This window comes from Hyperoodon ampullatus, assembly GCF_949752795.1.
Source record: "Hyperoodon ampullatus genome assembly, chromosome: 17".
Lineage (NCBI taxonomy): Eukaryota > Metazoa > Chordata > Mammalia > Artiodactyla > Ziphiidae > Hyperoodon > Hyperoodon ampullatus.
The window spans coordinates 37501599-37529549 of NC_136930.1; the positions used below are offsets into that span (position 1 = coordinate 37501599).

At 40.8% G+C, this 27951-nt stretch overlaps 1 protein-coding gene across 1 annotated transcript in view; it reads right to left on the bottom strand.

The window, feature by feature from the left end:
- The window catches only part of CDH17 (cadherin 17), a gene marked incomplete at its 3' end in the record, with an annotated part of 89295 nt that overhangs the window by 49849 nt on the left and 11495 nt on the right, over positions 1 to 27951 (bottom strand). Inside the window, exons 2-7 of the mRNA XM_079722192.1 lie at positions 27634 to 27707; positions 22288 to 22386; positions 6489 to 6623; positions 5405 to 5543; positions 3081 to 3239; positions 2774 to 2973 (exon numbers count right to left, since the gene is read on the bottom strand). Coding sequence (XP_079578318.1) covers positions 2774 to 2973; positions 3081 to 3239; positions 5405 to 5543; positions 6489 to 6623; positions 22288 to 22386; positions 27634 to 27684 — 783 coding nt within the window. The 5' untranslated portion in view covers positions 27685 to 27707. The remainder of the gene's footprint in view (positions 1 to 2773; positions 2974 to 3080; positions 3240 to 5404; positions 5544 to 6488; positions 6624 to 22287; positions 22387 to 27633; positions 27708 to 27951) is intronic.

Genomic DNA, 27951 nt, shown 5'->3' on the forward strand with positions numbered 1-27951 from the left:
GAATGGGAAAAATATTGCAAACCAAGCAACTGACAAAGGATTGATCTCCAAAATATACAAGCAGCTCATGCAGCTCAATATCAAAAAAAAAAAAAAACAACCCAATCTGAAAATGGGCAGAAGACCTAAATAGACATTTCTCCAAAGAAGACATACAGATTGCCAACAAACACATGAAAGGATGCTCAACATCACTAATCAGTAGAGAAATGCAAATCAAAACCACAATGACGTATCACATCACACCAGTCAGAATGGTCATCATCAAAAAATCTAGAAACAATAAATGCTGGAAAGGGTGTGGTGAAAAGGGAGCCCTCCTGCATTGTTGGTGGGAATGTAAATTGATACAGCCACTAAGGAGAACAGTATGTAGGTTCCTTAAAAAACTAAAAATAGAACTACCATATGACCCAGCAATCCCACTCCTGGGCATATACCCTGAGAAAATCATAATTCAAAAAGAGACATGTACCGCAATATTCATTGCAGCACTATTTACAATAGCCAGGACATGGAAGCAACCCAAGTGTCCATTGATAGATGAATGGATAAATAAGATGTGGCACATATATACAATGGAATATTACTCAGCCATAAAAAGAAATGAAACTGAGTTATTTGTAGAGAGGTGGATGGACCTAGAGTCTGTCATACAGAGTGAAGTAAGTCAGAAAGAGAAAAACAAATCCCATATGCTAACACATGTATATGGAATCTAAGAAAAAAAATGGTTCTGATGAACCTAGGGGCAGGACAGGAATAAAGACGCAGACATAGAGAATGGACTTGAGGACACGGGGAGGGGGAAGGGTAAGCTGGGACGAAGTGAGAGAGTAGCATGGACATATACACACTACCAAATGTAAAATAGATAGCTAGTGGGAAGCAGCTGCATAGCACAGGGAGATCAGCTTGGTGCTCTGTGACCAGGTAGAAGAGTGGGATAGGGAGGGTGGGAGGGAGGTATAAGAGGGAGGGGATATGGGGATATAAGTGAATATAACTGATCCACTTTGTTATACAGCAGAAACTACCACGACATTGTAAAGCAATTATACTCCAATAAAGATATTTGAAAAAAAAATCAGTAAACTCAATAGTAAGACCTGTCTACTTGCTACAGACAGAGCCTGGCCTATCTGACAGTCTACTACTAACAACAACACGTTTTGAGGGTTTTACCCCATTCCAGACATAATTCTAAACACTTTTATATGTTATCTCATTAAATCCTCAAACAGCCCCATGAGGTAGAGACTATTGCTATCCCCACCTTATAAATGGGGAAACTAGGGCACAAAAATATAAGTGACTTGCTTATAGTCTTACAGCCTTTTGAAATTTCCACACTAAACTATTCCCTCAAACCAGCTTGTGAAGGGTATCCCTTTCTAGTTATTTAAGCACACCCTCTGTCCAAGCCAAAGACCATGTTCTTAGTTGTAAGCGAGCTCCTTTTATGCCCTAAAAATTCAGCCTAAGTTCTTCTCTCTTGAGCTGTCCCCCTCCACTCGTTTTCAGTTTCAAGCCACACAAAGTACCTTCCCCAGGCCTAGGTATTGGGTGTGGCTCTTTAGATTTTCTTTTCTTTGACAGCCCTAAGTGAAAACAAGTGTATGTGTTCTTTTTAGCGTTTACAAATCCTTATGAAGGTAACCTAAACAATAAACAGGAAGACTTTAGTAAAGGAACCCAATCTGAAATTCTCACGGTAAAGAGTCCTGACATAGTTTCTTAGCTGGTAAAGCAGAATATTTCTTGCTTTCATTCTTTTTTTTGTTTCCTCTGAAGGTGAAATTCATTAATTCAACGTTTAATAAATAAAAATTCTTTTAAGTTAGACAATAGATATGGTGGGAGAGGCCATTCCAGGACCCCTTAACAACAACAGTGTCATCTAAAAAAAATTAGGGCTACGACAGACTACAACTCTTTCACAACATTAATACCTTTTATTCACTTCCACAGATACTAATTAATTTCCACAACAACCCAAAGATCTGTTATTATCCCCATCTTATTGGTGAGAAGTTGGGGCTCATAACAGTTTATCTGTTATCTGTTATCCAAATCCAGTGCTCTCCCACTAACTCATAGCTTTTGTGTCAAGAAACTTCCTGATCTTCCAGAAAAGATCAGATCTGGGTGAACCCCAGAGTAGATTTCCAGGAGCTAAAGAAAGAGGAGGGGGCTCAGGATGAACACCAGCCATAGAGGTGCGACTGGGGGAAGGTTTGAATGGAGGGGAGAGGTACCCACAGGAGATGGAGTTGGCAGGGGTGGGCTCCAAGGGTAAAGGGTCTCTACTCAGCTTTTACACTTGACCAGTCTTATCTCTGTTCCTCAGCCTGTGATGGGTTGAGTCTTTCACATAGAGATTTTTCCCAAAGGAATAAGAAACAGCCTTTCAAGAATAATTTGCAGCCCCAAATTTGAATCATGCACATGTACCATATACAACCCACTCTAGGGCAGCCATATCCTACACTATTGACAGGGAACAACAGTATTATCTATTTGGAAGGTGAAGGTGAGTGAAGTTCTCTTTTAAAACTCATATATACATATATATATATATCTGAATCCAAGTTGTAAAGTCCAGAATTTACCCATGATGACAAACTCCAGAGACTTAGGGCCAGAGACCTTGTCTATTTAGTTTGCTTCATAATGATGCTATGCAAAAATGTCAGTGAAGACCATGAGGGTGGTCCCCTACAATGTGAGTGCTGATTGACTGGCTAGGCTCTAGGTATTCCTTGGGCACTACCTGAGTGATTTTAATGGGGTGAGGATTAGTTGAATTTTCTTCAATCTCCACTGGTTCTGGTGTTTTCCAAATATTCCCCTTCACCGTAATATCCACAGATGTGCTGTCACTAAAGGAATGCTCATTCTGGCCTCCCATATCCTCCACTGAGACCACCAGATTGTAGGAAGGATTCTTCAAAGGATCCAGTTCCTGGGATCCTATGGGAAGTAGGAGAGAAAAGAAAAGGAAATGTCTCTGAAGGAGATACAGATCTAGGTCCTTTTTACTGCCTCAGAGAGTCATATGAGGGCATCACTTAACTTACCTTTTAGAGTAAGTGAAATTGCCCCCGTTTTGTTGTTGATCTGAAAGTACATGACATTGTTGACCTTGGGAAGCTGCATGATAATTTGATAAATAAGCTGGCCATTGGGTGTGGCTGGATCATCCAAGTCTGTAGCATTGACATACATAAAGGGCTTTCCTGTTTAACAAAATGTACCCAGAAAAAAAAGATATTAATTGAAACCCAAACCAACCACAGACACATTTGCCTTCTAAGAGGCAGAAATAGAATGGAGGAAGGTGCCATAATTCATATCAGTGGTGGAATAATTCTTTATTCTGCCCCTTTCCTCTAGGATGAGGTTTCTTAAAGTATGGTCCAGGGACCTCTAGAGGTCTTTGAGACTGTTTTTAGGGTCATACATGTGTAAAAGATCCTTTCAAATCACAACATAGTTGGATGGATTTTAGCATAAAGGAGTATTCCAAAAAAGGCATTAATATGGTTTCAGATTCTACGTTGCAACTAGCATTTAAGAAACCACCACTTGTTGAGTTTTGGTCTAGTATCAAAGAATATCCACAGTTATCTGAAGCGTTATTACACTATTAACACTGTGTAAGGAGAGTTTTTCTTTAAATGTTTCAACCAAAACAACATATGGCAACAAAATGAATGCAGAAACAGAAATGAGAATCCAACTGTTCTCAATTAATCCAGACATTAAAGAGATGTGCAAAGATTAAAACAATGCCATTCTTCTTAACATTCCTTTTGTCTTTGAAAATAGTTATTTTTATTAAAATATGCTTATTACTTTAAATCAATCACTAAATAAATATTTTTTAATTTCTCAGTTTTAATTTCAAATACAATAAATATTGATAGATATAAGCAGTGACGTATTGGAGTCAACTCGTGAGACATAGTTGAATTTTCAGAAATTTTGTGAGCCAATGTAGCTTAGGTTATGGTGAGAGTACTTATACCACAGAAATTGACAAATTCTACAAATCAGGGGTTTTTTCTCCCCAGAGAGAAAAAAGCTATTAAAAAAGCTATTAAAATTTACTAGCAGGGCTTCCCTGGTGGCGCAGTGGTTGAGAGTCTGCCTGCTGATGCAGGGGACACGGGTTTGTGCCCCGGTCCGGGAGGATCCCACGTGCTGCAGAGCAGCTGGGCCCATGAACCATGGCCGCTGAGCCTGCGCATCCGGAGCCTGTGCTCTGCAATGGGAGAGGCCACAACAGTGAGAGGCCCACGTGCCGCAAAAAAAAAAAAAAAAAAAATTTACTAGCACACCACTGGATATAACCAAAAGTTTCTTGGAGTCCACAATAGCTTTTATGAGAATACAAGGGCCCTGAGACCAAAAAGTTTGAGAATCACTGAATTAGAAAACCCTATTGGTAAAGAATAAGACCTGGAAGATTATTACTTGGCAGAGTTTAGTGGTGAGCCTTTGGTATGCAACCTCAGGGACAGAGACACGTGCAATTGCTCCACATAATAAAGTGGAAGGAATATTCTTCCTGAGTTATTGGAAGTGGGCATTGAAGAGTGAGAGATAGCGATTAAGTGACACAGAGGGAAGCTTGACAGTGAGTTGATGGAAATGGCCAAAAGTCTTTCTGAGAACTCACAGTCTAATATTCATGTTTATTTTGTGCACTGTTATGACATGATGCTCCTTCATTCATCTAAATCTTCAGTAAAGCCTGCCACACACACCTATGCTTTGATGAGGGGCTTTTGTAGAAATGAAAAGGAAAAGAGTGAAAGGATGAGCCATAGCTAGGAGCTGAAGTCAGAGAAGAAAAAGAACTGGAAGCCAGCAGTGACCATGAGAATGTAGATTTCTGGGAGGATGTGGGAGAGTAAGCTTACCTTTCCAGAGTGTTCTAGAGTGTTCTAAAGCTGTAAGGTGTTCTAAATTCTCACCCTAAAATGGTGATTCTTAACTAGGGGTGATTTTGCCCCCCAGGGGACATTTGGCGATGTCTAAAGACATCTCTGCTGTCACAATTTGGAAGGGAAGTGTTGCTCCTGGCATCTGGTGCCTTGATAGATGTCAGGGATGCTGCCTAACATCCTATAATGCACAGAACAGCCCTTAACAAAAAAAGAATTATCAGTCCCAAGAGGTCAATAGTGCCAACATTGAGAAGTTGTGTCCTAGAGCAATGGGAATAATAAAACAACTCCCAGAGGATTGCTGTGAAGTTTAAATAAGATAAATAAAATTTAAATAAGATGGCAAGTACTTAATGAATGATAGTTACACATCTTAGCCACACAAATCTGCCCCTCTGCCTGTTACACTTCCATCTTTCCACAGATATCTCCAGGCTCCTGCCTATTACCTGGGTGAGAATTCTGCCTTACTGAGCCTTCATACTTTGGCTGGAGAAACACAGGTCGATTGTCGTTGATGTCCTTCACTTCTATGGTGATGGGGACTGGGCCCTCCACTGTATTGCCATGAACATCCAGGGCTGAGACCTGATGTTGACAGGAAAAGGAAACCTCCTTGGTGAGTCTGGACCTCATATCACACACTCAAAAGTGACTTGAAAGAAATTAGAGTCCAAATAACCAATAACCTGGTCACTACAGGAGAGAAAGACACCCAAAAGAGCCCAAATTGGGAGCTGCTAAAATAGAGGCCCTATCAGTTAAACCAATCGAATCATGACTGTGTTTTTCCAGCAGTGGGGTTTGCTGGACACTGGACATGCGTTTTTTCTAAATAGCTGGAATCAGTAAAATAAGAACACTTTGACCCTTGAGGTATGAAAATATGTCCTGTTACAGAGGCATTTTAGTGGTTGATCTGCAGAGCCAGTAGTAAAATTTAAACAGAAAGTTTTGGCTTGCTCTTTTCCCCACAGTTAGCTCTCTATCATTCAGATAGAGATACAAACCATGAAAACTAAGGGGGAAAGAGAGAGAGAAGGGTCTCTCTAGGCAGCCTCTGACTTTGGTCATTGATTACCTCTGCTTCTTGCAAGGCCCAAAGGAGCTCCATCTAGTACTAGTGCTGCCTTCTTTGTGGGTCCAGAGCCCTCCCAACAGCCATAGGCAGACACCAGTGAAATATCAGAGAAGTACTGGCTAGTTTTGATCCAGGTGCCATCATTTTGATCCAGGTGCCATCCAGGTTTCCACTCATTTTGATGAGTAATGCCATCTAAGAGCCTTAGCAATATAAATTGGGTTACTCTGGTCAAAAAGCCTAAAAAAGAGGATACCTTTGCCACATGCTTCTCTAGTTGTTAAAAAATAAAATAAAATAAAAAAAGACAAATGAGATTTGCAAGCATGTCATTAGTGTCAGGAGAGCTGAAACAGGATTCTGTGCTAGGGAAGAAGGTGCCACTGATACTTCCAGGACAAAGAGTGCTCAGAGAGATTAGAGTTAGTGTCCTTTGTCTGGTCTCAGTTCACCTGGAGTTTGTGAACAGCTCTTCTTTCCCTGTCCAGGGCTTTGTTGTGATACAGAAGTCCATCTGGTTGTATCTGAAATATGTCATCTGTCTCCCCAGTTAGATTGAAAGTCACAGCAAGAGGACTGGCCTTAAACTGGGAAAAAGCAAACATTAGATTAGGTTGTAAGGAAAAACAATGTTGTAGAATTTGTAGTAAGTCACCAATTTCAGGTAACATTTTCATTTGTACAATCACTAAAATAAGAAATTCTAAGCTTTTAAAGTGATACATTCTAAAAGTCTGCTTGAACGTTAGCTATGTACATTCAAAATACATTTTCCTCAAGAAACAATGTGTGACATAATTCAGTATATTGACGAAAGCCAATAGATGCTTTAAATTGTAGCTAAAGTTAGATGAGATTTTTCTGGGAATATCTGAAAGCTATATAATACTACTAGCTTTTAAGTAACATTAAAAAGGGTGGCTTCATTGCTAGGATAAAAAAGATGTCATTTAGTACTTCTAAAAATTGTGACAAAGATTAAAAGACATTTTAATATTAAGTAAAACAACTTAAAAGTGGCTTTAATTGATAAAGTTCTATATGACAATCTCATTTACTTTTTCAGAAGTAAAGAAAATACCAATGATTATTCATGGGATAGCTATAATACTTTTAAGACAACAAGAATAGAAAATTCACATAAAATAAAGCAGATGTAAAAGTTGTTCAACCTCATTAATAATTTGTAATATATTTTTATATATTTAAAAAATAAAAACTAATAGTCAATGTTGTAAAGGATGTAAATAAACACACATATTATTGATGAAAATATAAATTAGCATAATCCTTTTGGAAATAACTTGAGGTATAAAATGTTTGTAGCCTTTGATAGCAAATATTACTAAGCAGAATTTATTCTAAGGAAATGTTTTTTAAACAATAAACTGCATGCTTGTAGTATAGTAGCCTACAATACTGGTAAAGTTGAAAACTCCTAAATGGTCAAAAAAAGAAAGGTATAAAATTATATAACACATAAACTTAATGAATTTTAAGCATTAAAATGTTCATTCTATAAATTATGAATCAGCAAAAGAACAATGGTATGGTGTAAAGTAACAAAAGGAGAACATCAGTAAATCTAGACTATGTAACAGTACCAAGTGTATTCATGTCAGTTGGCAAGAAATGGAATTAAAAAAACAAAACAGCTGATGTGTTACATGGGTAGAACTGTGGGTGAAGAGCTTTTTATGAGTGTTTGCCTGTTGATATTATGTTGTTTATATAATAAATGAAAGTGTTACTGTTTTTCATTTTAATTAAAAAGCCTGGAAATCAGTGGAAAGGTGGAGTAAGGATCTACAAAAACTCCCCCTCCATAAAAGTAATGAGAAATTGGCAAAAGTTGTAAACATCAACTTTTTCAGAACCTTGGAAATTAACCAAATGCTTGCAAAATCCAAGGACTGTTTATTTAAGAAAATCACTATCAGTTAGAACCAAGCTTTGTAGTTGCTTTGACTTGCTCTACTTCCACCATCCTTTTTCAGGATATGCAGTGGCCTTGAAAACCAACAGCCTCACAACCATGGTACTATGTAGGGGGTAGAAGGAGTTTGGAATTTGGAGTTTCCCAGAAGTCCTGTCCCCAAAGAACTGATATTATATAACCTATCTGGAAGCTCCCTGGAAATACCTACTCATGCAGCTTGTCTTTATTTGACCCAACTCACAGCTCACTCACTGCAAACAATTTTCCTCCTGGGGAATTTGTTGAAAATAATCATCAGCAGTTGCTTAACACTGCAGCTGCCTGAGACAGTGATAACAGTTGATGCAAACAAGACTCTAACGAAAACACTTAAAAGATAAAGCTTGAGAATGAGATGTCCCTTGCAGGGACCAGGGGAGCATCAAAAATCTCCAATAGGGCTTCCCTGGTGGTGCACTGGTTGAGAGTTCACCTGCCGATGCAGGGGACATGCGTTCGTGCCCCGATCTGGGAAGATCCCACATGCCGTGGAGCAGCTAGGCCCATGAGCCATGGCCGCTGAGTCTGCACATCCAGAGCCTGTGCTCTGCAACGGGAGAGGCCACAACAGTGAGAGGCCCGCTTACCGCAAAAAAAAAAAAAAAAAAATCTCCAATAGATTTCTGGGAGTCTGAAAGGCCACATTGATAAGTAGAGCTGTGCACATGCCCAGGAAAAACCTTAGAAGGCCCTAATCTCTCACCTCTGATTGACCTTGAGGCTCTGTGCAAGCAGGAAGTAAAGGCTAAGGCAGAGTTGTAAACTGTTTGCCACATCTTTGAAGATGTACCCAACAAGTACACAGAGCCTGTTGGCAAAGGTTGGAAGACTTATTGATTCTAGGCTTGTAAGGAAATCTTAATTCAATCATTAGCTGAACACTAAGCTAACCAAACAGACTTCAGTGGCTACATATGGCAAAGAATACGACTTTACAGAATTAATTCAAGAAAGTCATTAAACAAACAAACAGTAACAACAACAAATCCTGGGAAGACAATGGGATATGATTTCTGGCATTGCCACATAATATTATTTATAAAGTCCAGTTTTCAACAAATGATTGTGAGACATGCAAATAAAAGAAAAGTAAGGCCCATATATAGGAAAAATAGCAGTCAACAGAAACTGTCCCCAAGGAAGTCTAGATGTTAGACTTACTAAATAGGATTTTAAATTAACTATTTTAAACAGGTTCAAAAACAAAAGGAAGCTATCTCTAAAGAATTAAAGTATGATAACAATGTCTCACCAAATAGAGAATATAAATATAGACATGGAAATTATTTTAAAAAGAAAACAAATAAGAATTCTAGAGTTGAAAAGCATAATAACTGAAATGAAAAATTCATTTGAAAAGGCCCAACAGTAAGTCTCAGCTAGCAGGAGAAGAATTTGTGAATTTGATAATAGATCAATTGAGGTTATTCATCCTGACAGAAAGAAAGAAGAAATATTAACAGAACCCTAGAGACAAATGGAACATCATCAAGCAAACATGCATAATGAGAGTCATAGAAGAAAAGGAAAGAGTGAAAGGAGCAGAAAGATTATTTGAAGAAAGACTAATCAAAAACTTCCCAAATTTGAGAAAAACATTAATCTATGCTTCCAAGAAGTTCACTGAACTCGAAATACAATAAACTCAAAGAGACTCAAACTTAGACTCATCATAATAAAACACAAAACAAACAAACAGGGACTTTTCTAGTGGTGCAGTGGTTAAGAATCCACCTGCTAATGCAGGGGACATGGGTTCGATCCTTGGTCCAGGAAGATCCCATGTGCCGTGGAGCAACTAAGCCCATGTGCCACAACTACTGAGCCTGTGCTCTAGAGACTGTGAGCCACAACTACTGAGCTGCATGACACAATTACTGAAGCCCATGCACCTAGAGCCCATGCTCCACAACAAGAGAAGCCACTGCAATGAGAAGCCCTCACACTGCAACGAAGAGTAGCCCCCACTCACTGCAACTAGAGGAAGCCTGTGTGCAGCAACAGAGACCCAATGCAACCAAAAATAAATTAATAAAAATAAACTAATTAATTTAAAAAAAACAAAAAGAGAATTTGGAAGTGCAGAGACTCATCACATACAAAGGATCCTCAATAAACTGAACAGCTGATTTCTCATGGAGGTCAGAAGACAGTGAAATGACATATTCAAAGTGCTGAAAGAAAAAGACTGCCAACTAAGAATTGTATATGCAACAAAACTATGCTTCAATATGAGGGTGAAATTAAGCTATACTACTATTAGAACAAACAAACTTTAAGATAAAACTTATTAGTAGAGGAAAAAAGGATATTCTATACTGATACAAGGGTCAATCCATCAAGATTCTATAACAATTATAAACATATATGCACCTACCAACAGACCCCAAAATACATGAAGCAAAAACTGACAGAATTGAAGATAAAATATACAATTCAACAATAATAGTTGGTGACTTGAAAACTTCACTTTCAATAATGAATATAACAAACAGACAGAAGATCAACAAGAAAACAGAAGACTTGAACAACACTGTAAACCAACTAGAAGCTAACAGACATCTATGGAACACTCCATCCAACAAAATCCTAACACACTTCTTCTTAAATATACATTAAACATTCTCCAGGCTAGATCATATGATAGTTCACAAAACAAGACTCAATAAATTTAAAGCATTGAAATCATACAAAATATGTTCTCTAACCACAATGGAGAAACTAAAACAAAATAGCAGGAAATGTGGGAAAACCACAAATATATGGAAATAACAATACACTCTAATAACCAATAGGTCAAAGAGGAAATTAAAACGGAAATTAGAATATACTTTTAGATGAATGAAAATGAAAACACAGCATACCAAAGTTTGTGGGATACAGATTAAGCAGTACATGGAGGCAAATCTATAGCTGTAAATGCCTATAAAAGAAGAAAATCTCAAATCAATAATCTTCTACCTTAAGAGACTAGAAGAAGATGAATAAACTAACCCAAAGCAAAGGGAAGGAAATAAAGATTAGAGTGGAAATTAATAAAATGGAGAATACAAAAGCAAAGGAGAAAATCAGCAAAACCAAAAGTTGGTCTTTTGAAAAGATCAACAAAATGGACAAATCTTCAATTGGACTTACCAAGAAAAAAATAGACACAAGAGTGACTTCCCTGGTGGTCCAGTGAGTAAGACTTCCTACTCCCATTGCAGAGGACCTGGATTTGATCCCTGGTCAGGGAACTAGATCTCGCATGCATACCACTACTAAGAAGTCCACATGCCGGAACTAAGAAGCCCGCACACCGCAACTAAAAAAAAAAAAGATCCTACGTGCCAAAACTAAGACCCAGCACAGCCAAAATGAATAAATAAACAAATAAATATTTTTTGAAAAAACACAAGAATCAAACAACTAAAATCAGGAATGTAAAAGGGGACAGTACTACCAAACTTACAGAGATAAAAAGGATGAAATAGAATACTACAAGAAATTGTTTTCCCACAAATCAGACAACCTAAGTGAAATGGATGAATTCTTAGATAAAAACTACCAAAATTGACCAAAGAATAAGTAGAAAGTCTGAAGAGAACTATAATAAGTAAAGAGTTTGAGTTATTCATCAAAAAAATTCCCACAAAGGAAAGCCCAGGACCAGGTAACTTCACTGGTGAATTCTACCTAACAAGTATGGGAGAATTAACATCAAACCTTCACAAATGCTTCCAAAAAGTAGAAGAGTATGGAATACTTCCCAACTTATTCTATGAGGCCAGTGTCATCCTTATATGCAAAACAGAAAAAAAAATAACACAATAAAACTACAGAGCAATATCTCATAAATATAGATGCAAAAGTTTTCAACAGAATACTAGCAAACTGAATCCAGCAACATATAAAAAGAATTATATATCATGACCAAGTGGAATTTATCTCAGAATACAAGGCTGGTTCAACATATGAAAATCAATTAATTTAATACCCCATATTAATAGAATAAAGGACAAAACCAGATGAGTATCTCTATAGAGGCAGAAAATCATTTGACAAAATCCAGCATCCTTTCATGATAAAAAAATACACAACAAAGTAGGAATAGAAGGTAACTTCCTCAACCTGATAAAGGGCATCTAAGAAAAACCCACAGCTAATATTATACATAATGGTGAAAGACTGAAAGCTTTCCCTATATGATCAGGAACAAGATAATGATGCCCAATCTTGTCACTTCTATGTAACATTGTACTTGAAATCCTAGGCAAGAGAAAGAAATAGAAGTCATCCAGATTGGAAAGAAATGAGTAAAAGTATCTCTATTCACAGATGACATGATCTTACATATGGAAAATCCTAAGGAATCTTAAAAAAAAGTTTTACAACAAATAAACAAGTCCAGTAAGGTTGCAAGATAAAAGATCAATATACAAAAAAAATCAACTGTATTTCTATACATTAGCAAAAAGAAATCTGAAAATGATGTTAAGAAAACAATTCCATTTACAATAGGATTAAAAGGAATAACATACTTCAGAATACATTTAACCAAAGAAATACAAGATTTGTAAACTGAAAACTACATTGTTGAAAGAAATTAAAGATAATGGAAAAACATACCAGGCTCAGAACTTGAAAAACTTAATATTGTTAAGGTAGTACTATTCTCCAAGTTGAGATACTAATTCAACACAATCCCTATCAAAACTACTTTTGTCTTGTTTGAAGAACTGACACGATGATCCTAAAATTTGTATAAAAATGTATAAGGCCCAGAATAACCAAAACAATCTTGAAAAAGAAGAACAAAGTTGGGAGACTTAACACTGCCTGATTTCAAAATTTTCTACAAAGCTACAGTATTCTAGAGAGTGTGGCACTGGCATAAGGACAGACATATAGATCAATGGATTCAAAATCCAGAGTACAGAAATAAACTTTTATATTTATGGTCAAATTAATTTCTGACAAAGGTGCTAAGATAATTCAATGGGGAAAAAATAGTGTTTTCAACAAATGGTGCTGGAACAACTGGATATACACATGCAAAAGAATGAAGTTAGATCCCTACCTCTCATATCATGCAAAAAATTAACTAAAAATAGACCAAAGGCCTCAATGTTAAGAGTTAAAACTGAGAAGAAAACACAGGCATAAATCTTTGTGACTCTGGATGAGGCAATAGTTTTTTAGATGTTATAGCAAAAGCACAAACAAAAAAGAAAATAAATTGAACTTCATCAAAATTAAAAGCTTTTGTACTTCAAATGAACTATCAAGAAAGTGAAAAGTAACCTATAGAATGTGAGAAAATATTTGCAAATCATGTGTATGATAAGGAACTTTATGCAGAATAAATAAAGAGCTCTTACAACAATAAAAAGACAAATAATTCAATTTAAAAAGAGGTAAAGGATTTGAACAGACAGTTCTCCAAAGAAGATATACAAATAGCCAATAAGCACATTAAAAGATATTAACATTAGTCATTAGGGAAATGCAAACCCAAACCATAGAGAAATATCACTTTACTCCACTAGGATAGCTATCAATACAATAAAGAAACAGATAAGTAACAAGTGTTGGCAAGGCTGTGGAGAAATCAGAACACTTATACAATGCTGGTGGGAATGTTAAATGGTTCAGTTGTTTTGCAGAACAGTTTTGCAGTTATTTAAAAAGTTAAAAATTGAATTAACTATGTCCCAGAAATTTTACTCCTAGGTATATATCCTAGAGAATGGAAAATATATATCCTCACAAAAATTGTACATGAATGTCCATAATAGCATTATTTATAATAGCCATAAATGTCCATCAAATGATAACTGGATATTCAAAATGTATTATATTCATACAATGGGATATTAATCCGCCATAAAAAAAAGGAACGAGGTACTAATACCTGCTACAATATGGATGAACCTTGAAAACATTATGCTAAGTAAAAGAAATTATACACAAAAGGTCACATGTTACATGATTCCATTTATATGAAATGTCTATAAAGGAAATCTCTAGAGACTGCAAGTCGATTCGTGTTTGCCAGGGGCTGGGAGGAGAGGAGAATAGCGAGTGACTGTTAGTTGGTACAGGGTTTCTTTGAGGCTGGTGAAAGTGTTCTGGTATCAGATAGTGGTGATGGCTGTACATTTTTGTGATATATTAAAAACCACTGAATTGGACATTTTAAAAGGGTAGATCTTAGGACATATAAGCTATATCTCACACATTACAAAGAAAAAAGAGGCCGTCCTACAGCGACGTCCTCCGCCCCCGCAGGTGGGTCCCCCCAAAACGCGGAGCTGCCGGCGTGGTCGCAGGCTGGAGGCGGGCCCGGGGCAGCGCCGCCGCCGGCCGCCTCTCGCTCCGGGACCCGCCGCCCGCGGACGCTGATCCCCCTGCTGGAGTCTCCCGGGGCCCTCAGCGAGTCCCTCTGGTTACCCTTCGGCCCACGTGGGTCTGGGCCGCTCCACACCAGAACCTGGACGGGACCGCGCAGGGGGTCCCAGCGCCGGTGTCTGCCCAGACCTCGCACTACGACCTCCTCAGAGAGCCTCTGCCGCCCTAAAAGTGCCAACGGTGGTGCGTGCGCAGGACACAGACTGGGGCTGGGCTCCGTTTGGCTGCCTGTTTATGAAACATTTCAGAAGCCCGAAGAAAGTACATTGTTGAGAACGCAGCGAAAGCAGCTTTTCTTGGAAAAAAAATGGACAGAAACATCCTGAGGTATCAGTGCTCAATATATATTCTGATCAATAGTGCAACAGATCAGTCATTACAATAGCAGCTTCTCTTGCTGAGTTAGGCAATTCCATTCTGGCTGCCTGCCTGGAGGCCTTCCAGTCAATTGATATGGAGGTTCAGGAGGGGATCCATCCTTGCCTGGGAGCAGTGGACCTGATTCCCATTTACCCTCTCTCTGGTGTTGGAGTGGAAGAGTGTGGAGCTGTGGCTAGAAGCCTTGCTGAGAATCTGGTCCAAAGTGTTCCTGGCTGCAGTGTGTTTCTCTTTGGTGAGGCTGACCTGCCTGAGACCGCACTCTTGTCCAGAGAAAGAAGCAACTGGGCTGGTTCACAAGGAGGGATTTCAGTGTTCTTAAACCTGACCTGGGAGCTGCACCTGCCCGAAGATGTGGTTTAACAGCTTGCTTCAGGGCGTTGTGACAGCTGCGTTGGAATAAAATTGGAATTTCAGCTTTGCAGTGAGGAGATTCATGCTGCCGCTAGAGCAGCCAAGAGCCAATCTGCAGGAGGCAGAAGCTGAGCGAAACCGCAAACTGAGAAACAAACTTTCACATCAGGCATCGTAGCTAGCCTGTATGTGATGAACTGCAATGTTACCAAAGATGATCTCAAGACTTGGCTCTGGGAAAAGAGATCGCTAGTGCCATTCGGGGCTCAAATGTGAATGGACTGAAGGGTGTCCAAACGATGGCTTTTGCTCACGAAGGGAAAATGGAGATAGCTTGCAATGTAGAGAGTTTTGAAGATCAAGAAGTTATAGAAACCTCAGAAGGCTCTCAATACATGGCTTACAGTGTCCTTGGGGACCATTTTTATAATGTATCTCCTCATTACATAGAAGCTCAAGTTAAAACATTGACAAGTGATCAGGGAATTGGTACTACAGGGGGAGCATTAATTGGATTTACACCCCAAGAGTGCAAGAACTGTGCTGAATATGTTATTAAGGAAGGTATTGGGGAGTTCTGGAAGATACGCGGAGGCATTTTCATGTGATCCAATCTAAGGCTTCATTGAAATTGTAAGGAAAAAATATCAGCCATTACAAAGTTTTCTTTTGACCAGGGAAGACGAGTGGAAGATCCGAGAGCTTGGTTCCAGCTGTGAATTGGAAAACTGGAAGCCTTCTCTGTCCAGTGACAACAACAGGTGTTTATAGATTGTCCATAGTCACCTTATGATATTTCTAGTCGTCATTGAAACTTTGTGAAATCCTCCGCTGTATCAAGTGCATGCACTTGCATGTACTAGAAGCCCTCCTGAATGAGCTGCGTAAAATGGCCATCGTTGCTGAATCATCTTTAATTATCATGAACAAAACTAAAAAAGGACTCAATTTATTTGGTATTCCTGACCTCTTTATTCCAAAGTCCTGTATTCAACTCTCATTTTTTTAATGTGCACTTTTAAAAATCAAGTACTAAGTAACTAATAAATGGGGAGAATTATAAAATAAAATTACTCCTTTGAAGCAAAAAAAAAAGAAGAAGAAGAAAAATAATTGTCTGAGATATGTATCATACTATCCTTAGATCTGGAAGCCCCTGAGAGTACAGAGCTGGGGATAGTTGAAAATCCTCAGTGAGAGAAGTCTGTAGGTGTTTGGTTCTTTTTTCTTTCTTTCCTTCCTTCTTTCTTTCTTTCTTTTTTTTCTTTTTGGAGAACACGTTAATAACCCAAGGATCAACTTCATGGGGCAAAAAGCTTGCTTTGTTCCTCCCTGACTTCAGGTAAGAATATTTCAAGTGATACAGATGAGGGAACTGGGACAACTCCTTCCCACCACTGTAATAAAGAGCTCAAAGTACATCTTACCAAGGCTGGATTGTCCACATCATTTCCACATAAGAAGATGGAGAGAGCATGGTATGCTGTTTTTTTTTGTATATGCCAGATTTCACTTTATTTTTTTGCTATGTAACCTACTTTTTATTTTGGTCTTTTTTTAAATTGAAGTATAGTTGATGTACAATACTACATAACTTATAGGTGTACAACATAGTGATTCACAATGTTTAAAGGTTATATTCCACTAATAGTTACTACAAAATACTGGCTGTATTCCCTGTGTTGTACAAGACATCCTTGTAGCTTATTTATTTTATACATAATGGTTTGTACCTCTTAATCTCCTACTCCTATCTTGTTCCTCTCGCCTGCACTCCCCCCACTGGTAACAACTAATTTGTTTTCTGTATCTGTCTTTTCTTTTTTGTTATATTCACTAGTTTGTTTTATTTTTTAGATTCCACATGTAAGTGATATCATACAGTATTTATCTTTCTCTGTCTGACTTATTTCACTAAGCATAATATCCTCCAAGTCCATCCATGTTGTTGCAAATGGCAAAATTTCATTCTTTTTTATGCTGAGTAGTAGTATTTCATTGTGTGTGTGTGTGCACATAGATAGATAGATAGATAGATAGATAGATTACATCTTCTTTATCCATTCATTCATTGATGGACACTTAGGTTGCTTCCATATCTTGGCAACTGTAAATAATACTACTATGAATATTGGGGTGAATGTATCTTTTCAAATTAGTATTTTCATTTTTTTCAGATATATACCCCAGGAGTGGAATTGCTGGGTCATATGGTAGTTCTATTTCCAGTTTTTTGAGAAAGCTCCACACTGTTTTCCTTGGCTGCATCAATTTACACTCCCACCAACAGTGTACTAGGGTTCCTTGGTACAGTGTATGAGGGTTCCCTTTTCTCCACATCCTCACCAACATTTGTTATTTGTGTTCTTTTTAGTGATAGCCATTTGACAGGTGTGAGGTGATATCTCATTGTGGTTTTAACTTGCATTTCTCTGATGATTAACAATGTTGAACATCTTTTCATGTGCCTGTTGGCCTTTTACATGTCCTCTTTGGAAAAATGTCTATTCAGGTCTTCTACCCATTGTTTAATTAGGTTGTTCGCTTTTTGATGTTGAGTTGTATGAGCTCTTTCTATATTTTTGATATTAACCTCTTATCAGTCATATCATTTGCAAACATTTTCCCCCATTCGGTAGTTTGTCTTTTCATTTTGTCAATGGTTTCCTTTGCTGTGCAAAAGCTTTTGAGTTTAATTAGTTTCCATTTGTTTATTTTTGCTTTTATTTCCTTTGCTTTACGAGACAGATCCAAAAAATATTCCTATGATTTATATCAAAGAGTGTTCTGCTTATGTGTTCTTCTAGGAGTTTTATGGTTTTGGTCTTACATTTGGGCCTTTAATCCATTTTGAGTTAATTTTTGTATATAGTGTTAAGTAGCATGATACGCTTGACTAGAACATGAGAATATCAGTGTTCTAATATCAGTTATGCAATTAACTTATTTAAGCCTCAGTTTCCCTATCTGTAAAACAAGCAGTTGGTACAAAAAGTCTCTAAGGTCTTTTCTAGAACAAAGACTCTGAGATTCTAGAAGGAAATCCCCTTCGTTGCCTACACTCCTCCACTCCAACACACACACCCATAAACAAGAAGCGTTCAGCCACGGCAGTTGGGCTATCATTTTCTGTCAAGAAGAGACAAGCTTTGTCGTGTGGCTAATGGAAAAAGAACAGAAAAAGAAGTGGAGCAACCCAAGGAATGATCTTACTGGCTGGGCTCCTGAGAGACTGTGGAAGGATCCTATGAAGCAGTTTCCAGGTGTGTGACGTTTGTTAGCTGGACATTGCCTCTAGGTACAGTTCTGATTCTGTTCAGTGGCACGTGAACTTGTACTCACAGAACACCTACTCCATTCTGCTCAAGAGACTCCTCAAACAGAGGTTGCAGAAGTAACCACAGACTCTCTGGCCCACACATACATTTTACTTAGATTATAAGATGACTTTTTTACTGTGCCAATATTCTTAGATCAGGAAATTTTACATAAATATAAAAATTTCTGACTTTTGTGGAAAAACCATAGAATCCAGTAATACTGTACACAAATTCTGACTTGTGAAATTGTCTGGAATTGAATTAAGGCTGTACCCTTTGATGTACCCTCAGTTTGTCACAGTCCCCACTATTCCCTGTGTCCCACATGCTGGAGCCATGTATCAGAAGACTTTTAATTTCACGTTTGCACAGTTGGGGGGTTTTCTACATCTGTTTTTTGCCACTGCTTGTCTTATCCCAAGATAGCATCATTCATCACTTACCTGGCCCTTGTGGGCCATTGAGGTACTCACTACAGATGGACTTTCACACCCAAGCACTGGGTTAGCACCTGTGTGAGGAAGGCTCCCCAGTCTGTATCTCCAGACCCACCATGGCCACTGTCTCCTCAACATCTCCACCTAGCTAACCCCACATATTACCTTAAATTCAATAAGCCTAACACTTATTTACTGACTTTCCCATAAATCTTCCTTCCCCTCCCCTCCTTCTCTCTCTCTCCTTCCCTCTTTCTCTCTCTCTCTCTGAATGACACCACTAACCAGCCAGTCAAGCAAGCCAGAGGCCTCAGAGTTACCCTAAACACCTCCTCTCACCCACTGCACTCATTCAGCAACCAATCCCAGAAGGTGTGACTTCCTTGCATTGCTCCTACCCCTCTCCTTCCCTCCACTCCCCCTTTATACTTACTTAAACCAGGCCTCCACCACCTCCCACTGGTCTATGGCAAACTGTCCCAAGAGGCTTCCCACCTCTAGGCTCACCGCCTTCATCCCACACTTACAGTGACCACAGAGTAGGTCTGTGCAAGCACAGTCTAATTCCTTCACACCTTCTTTAACCCTCCACAGGTGCCCTGCAGCCTACCACAGGTTAAAGGGCCGGTCTGGACACCCACCCCCACCACCCGACCTCGGCAGCCTCGCCTTTGCACACCCTAAACCACCTGTTATCTTTCATTTTCTTGCTGAGTTGCACACCCCCGTGCTTTTTCCCATACTGTATTCATGGCCTGCTTTCTGTCTGTGAGTTGCCCGTTCAACTTTAACTACTCAGTTGAGGGGTCAGTGAAACCTTTTCTGTTCAACCACTACCGCCCACACTTAAAATCGAGCACTCGGACTTCCCTGGTGGCACAGTGGTTGGAGGTCGGCCTGCCGATGCAGGGGACGCGGGTTCGTGCCCCGGTCCGGGAATATCTCGCGTGCCGCGGAGCGGCTGGGCCCGTGAGCCATGGCCGCTGAGCCTGCGCGTCCGGAGCCTGTGCTCCGCAACGGGAGAGGCCACAACAGTGAGAGGCCCGTGTACAGCAAAAAAAAAAAAAAAAAAAAATCGAGCACTCTTTCTCCACCTGCGCTTGGTTCCCTCTGCAGCCCACCAGACTCCAATCAGAACCCTTCACTGCATTGTCTGCTTACTTGTTAGCCTCCTTCTACTACCCTATGAGCTCACCGGGGGCAGGGATGGTGTTGGGGTCATTTTGTATCCTCAGTACCCAGCATAGGGCCTTATAACAGTGGGTGCCATCAGGAACGAAATTGGGTCATTTGTTGAGATGTGGATGGACCTAGAGTCTGTCATACAGAGTGAAGTAAGTCAGAAGGAGAAAAATAGAGATTGTATCTTAACGCATATATGTGCAATTTAGAAAAACGGTACAGATGAACCTATTCGCAACACAGGAATAGAGACACAGACACAGAGAACTGAAGTGTGGACACGGGGCAGGGGCGTAGGGGAGTGGGATGAATTGGGAGATTGGGAATGACATATATACACTACCATGTGTAAAACAGAGAGCTAGCGGGAACCTGCTGTATAGCGCAGGGAGCTCAGCTCGGTGCTCTGTTGTGACCTAGATGGGTGGGATGGGAGGGGGAGGTGCAAGAGGGAGGGGATATACGTATACATATAGCTGATTCACTCTGTTGTACAGCAGAAACGAATGCAATATTGTAAAGCAACGGTACCCCAATAAAAATAAATAAATAAACACAAATATATCAAATTCAAAAAAGATGAACGTGTGCCTAGCTCACAGCATTCTTACCAGCTTATGAAGCATAAAAATACACAAATAAACAGAATGGTTTTTTATTGGAGTATAGTTGTTCTACAATGCTGTGTTAGTTTCTACTGTACAGCAAAGTGGAGTTCCCTATGCTCTACAGTAGGTTCTCATCAGTTATCTATGTTATACATATCAGTGTATATATGTTGATCCCAATCTCTCAGTTCATCCCAACCCCCCCCTTGGTGTCCATATGTTTGTTCTCTACATCTTGAACAGAATTTTAAAAATGTAAACGAGATATCTATAGCTAAGTGCTCCCCGGCAAGGGAGGGAAAGTTAGTTAACGAGATCACCTCTTGTGTGAGCCCTGCCATAGCCTCCCAGCCAGTTCCTTTGCAACCTCTTCCGTTTCCCGTCCCCCTCCAGTTTGTAGCCCTGAATGGAAACTGGATTGAGGCCCGCTGCTTTGAGGAGAAAATCTAAGAGCCTTAGAAGTCAGGGCCCTTCCTGTCTCTGCAGCCTCCTCTCCTACCTTCCTCTTTAGGCTCTCTGCCGGCCTTCTGCCAAAACTCGGGGCGTTCCCTGCCCTCTCCCAGCACAGGGCAGGTGTCCAAGCTGTGCCTTTGCTGGAACACTCTTCTCTTATTAGCCTCCAGCTCTCAAAGCATTTGCTCCTCGCTCAGTGCCGGCTTCCCTGACTGGAGAGGTCAAAGCCTCTAAAATACCCACAGCAGGGCACAGAGATACACGTGCACCCCCAACAGCTCATACTTTGGAGCCCCTTTACACTAATTTGGTACCAAATGAGAGAAGGTGGGATGAGGCAGCTTTCAGTCTCTCCTCTGGGGACGGGAACTGCTGAAACAAATGCTTGCACAGTTAACAGAAGGCATCCACCTTAGACGGTAGTTCAGCAACCCTCTGTTGCTCCCCCAGTGCATGGGATGGGAGATCATGGGCACACCCAGAGGCTCATCAAAGCATCCTCAGCCCCTCCAAGGCCAAGCAGGCTTCCCCAGGGGATTTCTGGTCAGTGCAGTGGTATGTTTTTCTCCCTCTCTCCATTACATTTCCAGGATTAGTTCAGTGCCCTTAAAGCTGAAGTCTCTTGCAGTCCACCCCTCAATCTGATGCTTTTCTCAGTTAACTAACTAAATGAGATGACTGCCTCCCACTGTGCCTTGCCCAACCCATGGGTGAGGCCCCAGGGATGGGCTCAGAGGAGGCGGTGAGGAAAGCAGGCCATTCCAGCACTAATCCAGAGAACCCGCATCTTCAAGCGCTTCAAGCAGCCAGCTCATTGAACAGACACTCAGATGGCCATGTCACTCCAGAGACAGGGTCCCTTCCCACCCTGGGGGAAGAGGCGGAGTCTACAGGCACCAAGGTCCCCACCCCAGAGATGGGAGTACTTGCACCAGACACCACTGAAGAAGTCCGAATGAGGAAGTCAGGTACAACGTCTTGCAACACTGAAGCTACTCATCTCTGTGTTTAACTTAGCTTCTGAAATCATTCTTGATAATGAGATCTACTATGCCTATATTTTATTTCTGGGTGTACAGTAGATAAAGGAGTAAAAGCCCACTGAGAGAGCCTGTAAAATCAAGATGACAATGATCAAGAGTAGCCATTACCTGGAATATGATTTGACCCGATCCTTGGCCTTCAAAAATAGAAAAGTTCATGGGCTTCAGGGGTCCACTAAACTTTCCCTCTTGGCCATATCCAGTTGTCTGTTAAAAAAAGAAAGAAAAAGAAAATTAGCATCACCATCTACTATGAATGTATATGTGTCACTTGCTGATTTTCTTATGGTTCCAGGACTGATATATGAAACCTAAGATTCTAACCTGGCTCAAAACAATGTGAAATCTAGTCAAAACAGGCAGGAAGGGGTCTAATATTTGTTGAGGCTCTACTATGTCAAAATGGTTTGCTTAGAGCCTAACTCTGCTTTTCTCATTTAACCATTCAAGCAACCACCCTGTGGGGGAGAAATTAACACTCCCGTTTTATAAATGAAGCTCACAGAGGTTAGCTACTTGCCCAGAGTAAAACCCATAAGCAGTTGACATGGCACACACACTGGGTTCTAACTGAAGGAAAGCTCATGATCTTCCCACAATGCCACTATGCTGTTAAATTCTACATGGTTTTACATAAGCTTCCTTTTTTTTTAATTTTTTTTGTTTTTGGCTGCATTGGGTCTTCGTGGCTGCACACAGGCTTTCACTAGTTGTGGCGGGCAGGGGCTATTCTTCGTTGTGGTGCCAGAGCTTCTCACTGCGGTGGCTCTCTTGTTGTGGAGCAGGGGCCCTAGGCACATGGACTTCAGTAGTTGCAGCACATGGGCTCAGTAGTTGTGGCTTGCGGGCTCTAGAGCGCAGGCTCAGTAGTTGTGGCGCACGGGCTTAGCTGCTCCGTGACATGTGGGATCTTCCCAGGCCAGGGCTTGAACCCCTATCCCCTGTATTGGCTGGTGGATTCTTAACCACTGCACCACCAGGGAAGCCCCTACACCAGCTTCTTAAAACCCCTCTATTCCACTCCTGTTAGTTTATAAGGAAATCCATGGCAGATTCCCAGCATGCTAGAGTTCAGGCACCTCAAAGACAATTGAATTTTTAAGGGGAAAAAATATGTAGACGTGTTTAGTACAATGCTTGCCTGGCACCCAACAAGAAGAGTTCACACTTGCTAAATTAGTATATGCTGAGCTTTGTCCTAAACACATTGAATCCTGACAACGACCCTACAGGGTAGATTATTATTGCCAGCTCTGTTTCACCGGTGATTAGACTGAGACACAGAGAGGTTAAGTAATTTGCCCAGGTAGTTCACGAAGCAGGATTCGAACCTACAACTTCAGACCCGGCCCTCTTAGCCGCTACCCCCACTACACAACAGCAAAAGCAGCCGAGACAGCCTGGGGTGGGGGGAGGGGGGTGGGAAGCTGGCAGCATGGGGATGTGCGGGAGGGCGCATTCAGCGGCAGTTCCTGCCATCCCTTCATCTCCCACCAGGACTGGTCACTAACGGGAGTCGCGAGGCAGAGCGGAGCAGGCGGAACGCAGGGAGGGGCAGCCAGCCATAAACCCGCCACAGAGAGCACCCTCTGCAATGCAGGATCTAACACCCGCACGGATGCCAGTGCCCCCTCCTTCCCAAGTGGTTCTTCAGGTCTCCTACTTGTTATGGGAATCAGGGCTGGGATAGGTTAGAATTAGAAGTATGATACAGAAAGTTAATGGCTCGGGGAACTGGACAGGTAAAACCAAAAAAGAAAGAAGAACTGGCAAGAAGAGAATTTATTTTCCATTTCTTTATGAGGAGCAAGTACACTCTTATCATATAGAAACACTGGGAATAATCCAAAAACAAGTAGGATGAAATCATGGGGAAAAAGGTCTTGTACTATATCCCTTGGTTCACTGAATCTTGATTAAGTTGATCTCGGTTGTCCAACAAAAAAATAGTAACAAACAAGAACACAGAGGACTTTGGTCTCCTCTCCCTCAGAGTTGTGTCAGGCCCTTGGGTTAGCTGCCCCCAGCCATCGCCAGCCTCTCTCCCTTGGGAAGACAAGTGATCTCTTTCCCAGACTCCCTTGCAGCTAGGAGGGTGACCAAGTGACCCAGTTCTGGTTTGTGAAACAAAAGGTGGAGTCTGCTGTGCCTGAGTGGAGGTGGGGGAATGGTTCTGGTCAAGATTTTGTATTCCTGATTAAGAAAGACAGATGTGGCTGGCATCTGCCCTGTTCGTCTTGCTCAAGCAATGGACCTCATGTCTGTAGCTGTGGCAGCCATCATGAAACCACAAGGGGACAAACCAGCTCAAACAATGGTGGAGCAAAGAGAAAGAAGCCCAGATCTCTGATAACATCACAGAACTGCTAAACCTGCCTGGGACTGCCCATGACAGGCTTCTCCTTGTCTGAGAAAAATAAATCCCTATTGACTGGAGACACTCTAAAGTTTCTTGTAGCTAAAAGCATTCTTAACTGACACAATAATTATATAGACTTCTAGCTCATCAGTTCCTCTCCAAGTGTATTTTCCTCTGGGGGCTCTTCCTCCCTTCCACTCCTTTCCACATCTTCTCCAGCTCCAGCAGTTCCTCTGGAAGGCAGGACACAAGAAGTAGGTGCCATTGTTGGTACAGGATGAGGGCAGTGCTTTTTTGAGGGGCTACTACTTAACAGCAAACGGCTTCATCAACTTTCTGCTCACATCAGCAAGCAGTCCATCTTTCAGCTGATCACACCAGTGATGGCATCTATAAGGAAACTATGTTAGTCAGGCAAACCTCACAAATAAGCCTGCATTTTTCCCAGGTAGACGAGCTGGCTCACCTATGAGAAATAAAGGATAAGTCTCAGTTGCAATGTTCAAAGTTGGGTTGGGTTCTCATATCAGGGCAACAAATCTCTCTTCCTGCCCATTAACCTGGCTATCTGAGCTATAAAGATTTCAAAATGCATGGGCACATCATGAGTCATCAAGCCATACATCCATAACTGGGAAGAATGCTATGGTGGAAATTTGTGAAAAGCGTTGGAAGAATAAAACCCACCATCTTGCATAAAGAGGTGAAAGGTAGGAAGAGAATGGAACTGATATTTTTGAGTGTTTCCTGTATGGCAGCTATGGAACTGGAACCTCCACACATGCCATTTCTTCTGATCCTCAACAATACCAGGGAAGCTCTGGAGAAGTCCCACAGCAGAGGCACATATAACTGGTGCTGCTGTGGGATGGTGCCAGCTCTGTTGGACCACCAAGCCCCAACTCTGCACCACGTTGCTCCACTGCCTTCCAGGCCAGCAAAGGACACATGCTGTTATCAGATCTGCCTGCCTAGTAGCCACTGTCATTGTACTTTCCAGCAAAAGCTCTCTGCATTGTTTATATAGTATGTATGTCAGCTCTTCTTCCTTCCGGAAGAAGCATAGTCCCAGGCAAAACTCCAAAATAGTTGGCTTCTCCTTGATTTCCCTGCCTCCCTACTCAGCACTGTTTCCCAAACCCTCTCTTCAGTGCCCTTACAATATATTCATGCAGTGTTTCTAACCCCCTATGAGAACCAGTTCTCAGGAAAGAACAGGAGAGCCACTCATAGTATAGAATAAATGACTGGCAATCACTTTAAATGGCTATCTCTGCTGAATAAAGCCTTATGCTGAAGGAAAGAAGCTCCAGTTGAACTTCCAGCCTTCACAGGAGAGGGTCTGGGCATAGGGGTCGGCAAAGGCAGAAGAGAAATGGCTCCGTCCCAATGCCCCTGAAATCCCAGCACACAGGCCTCAGCCTCCCTCCTTCACCCAGAGACAGCTGTGCATGTGGCTGTCTCCTGGGCAAGGCTCTTGCTGCCAGCAGTAGTTTGGGCAGTATTTCTTACTCCAGGTAAAAATCCCATTGGGGTGAGAGTAGGGAAAAAGGAAAACTTACTTTCATCCTTTATCTAGGAAGAAAAATGCATGTCCCCTTCTCAGACAAGAAGCTGATGAGCCTGCTAATGTCAAATTATCGTGACAGATCTTCTCTCTTTCTTAGGTTTCACTGTTGTTTCTTAATGTTTCCTAATATAAATCCGTAATTATGTATTTAAGTTCTAACTTGTTCCGGGCACTGTGCTATGTGCTGAGGCTGCAAAGATGACTAAAACACAGTCCTCCTCATGGAGGTCAGAGTCCATCTGAGTGTAGACGCTGAATATTTAAAATGTGGTAGTAATAACAATAGCTAATATTTATCAAGTCCTTAGACAGTGCCAGTCATTGATCCAAGGGCTTTATAAATGCATTATCTCATTTAATTGCCACATAAGGCAAGTACTATTATGAGACCCATTTCACAGGGCAGAAAACTGAGGTTCAGAGCTTAGTAACTCACCCAAGTTCTTACCACCAATCAATAGCAGTGCCAAGTTTGAACTAGGCACTGACTACACCACCATTCTGAGATAATATAGATAGCAAAGGACATTTGAGAGGGTAGGAAGAGGAGAGAAGTCAAGTGGGGATGTTAAACCCAGTCCTTAGGCAGTCTTAGCTACAAGCTTCAAGCCCAGGTCTGTGAGGATGCACCTTGCTCGTAAGGTTTGAACTGCAGATTTTCCCCCAAGGGGAAAGCTCTGGTAGGTTTACAAGTTTGGCTGTATTTCACTCTAAATATTTTGAACTGTGTGGGCTCTCAGGGGCTCTCTGGAACTTGAAATTCAATATGGTATATTTGGGTTTTAGAAGAAAGGAACCAAGATTAGAGGTATGAGGATCTAGTAGCTTCCTTCTAAGGAGAAAGCAAATGCCTCCCCATAATCTTGCTTCATAATACAACAGATTTGGCAAGTGTATAACCTTTATGAGCTTCATAAGGAAAGTGAAGACGGCATCCCTGTCTCTACCGAGGTTAAGGTCTGGTCTCCCCAGGTTCCATCCAGCTCCAACTTCTAGAAGCCCGAGTCGATAGGGTTAGCTCAACAAGTGACTAAGCACAAATTTGGTCAGAAAACTCCAAGCCATATACGGGAAGAAAAGTACAGAGCAGAGCAGGGTCAAAAATGGAGAAAATGCTTTTCTTAATTTTGGTGGTAATTTCTCATGGTCAAAGTTAAAAAAAAAAAAAAGTCAAGATTAAGGGACATAGACTAACACATGTATCAGTATACTTTTCTTTCCAGATTCCCTGAGCTGTATGCAATGGTCTAAAGCTAAGTAGATGGATTTGTTTAAACCTTGCCTGTGAAGTGACATTGGCTTTTAAGAGCTGAGGAGAAAGCACATCTCTGGTAAAATGTTGGACATATTACTTGTAGCTATTTCAACAAAAATAGTCCATCGGGGCAAAGTGTCCTTTGCTCACAATGAGTTAATTTTGATAGACTATATTTTAAATGATGATAGCCGTTGCTTCCTTGGTACGGAGTAGAAGGATGACTGGAAATATTCTACTAAATAAATAAAGAACATTCTCTTCTCTTACCAAGTAAAGTGTAAAGAGACACAAGCAGTGCAGTTGGGCTTGCCTCATCATGGTTTTTTTCTTTATTCAAACTCCTGTGAATAAACCGGAGGTAAGTTGATTAGTTTCCATCCTGTTAAAACCATGTTTCTCCAAGCATAAAGGATCATTGGATGATATTCATTTATAAACCTAGTAGAAGGCAACCCTGAAGCTCAGCCTCTCCTCTGTGGAACAGCCTGGCCTTCCAGAAGCTTCCTGATACCTTGTCCACAGCAACCACAAGTCAACATCCGGAAACAAGCGTGTGCTAATTCCATCTTTACTAACCGCTTCACT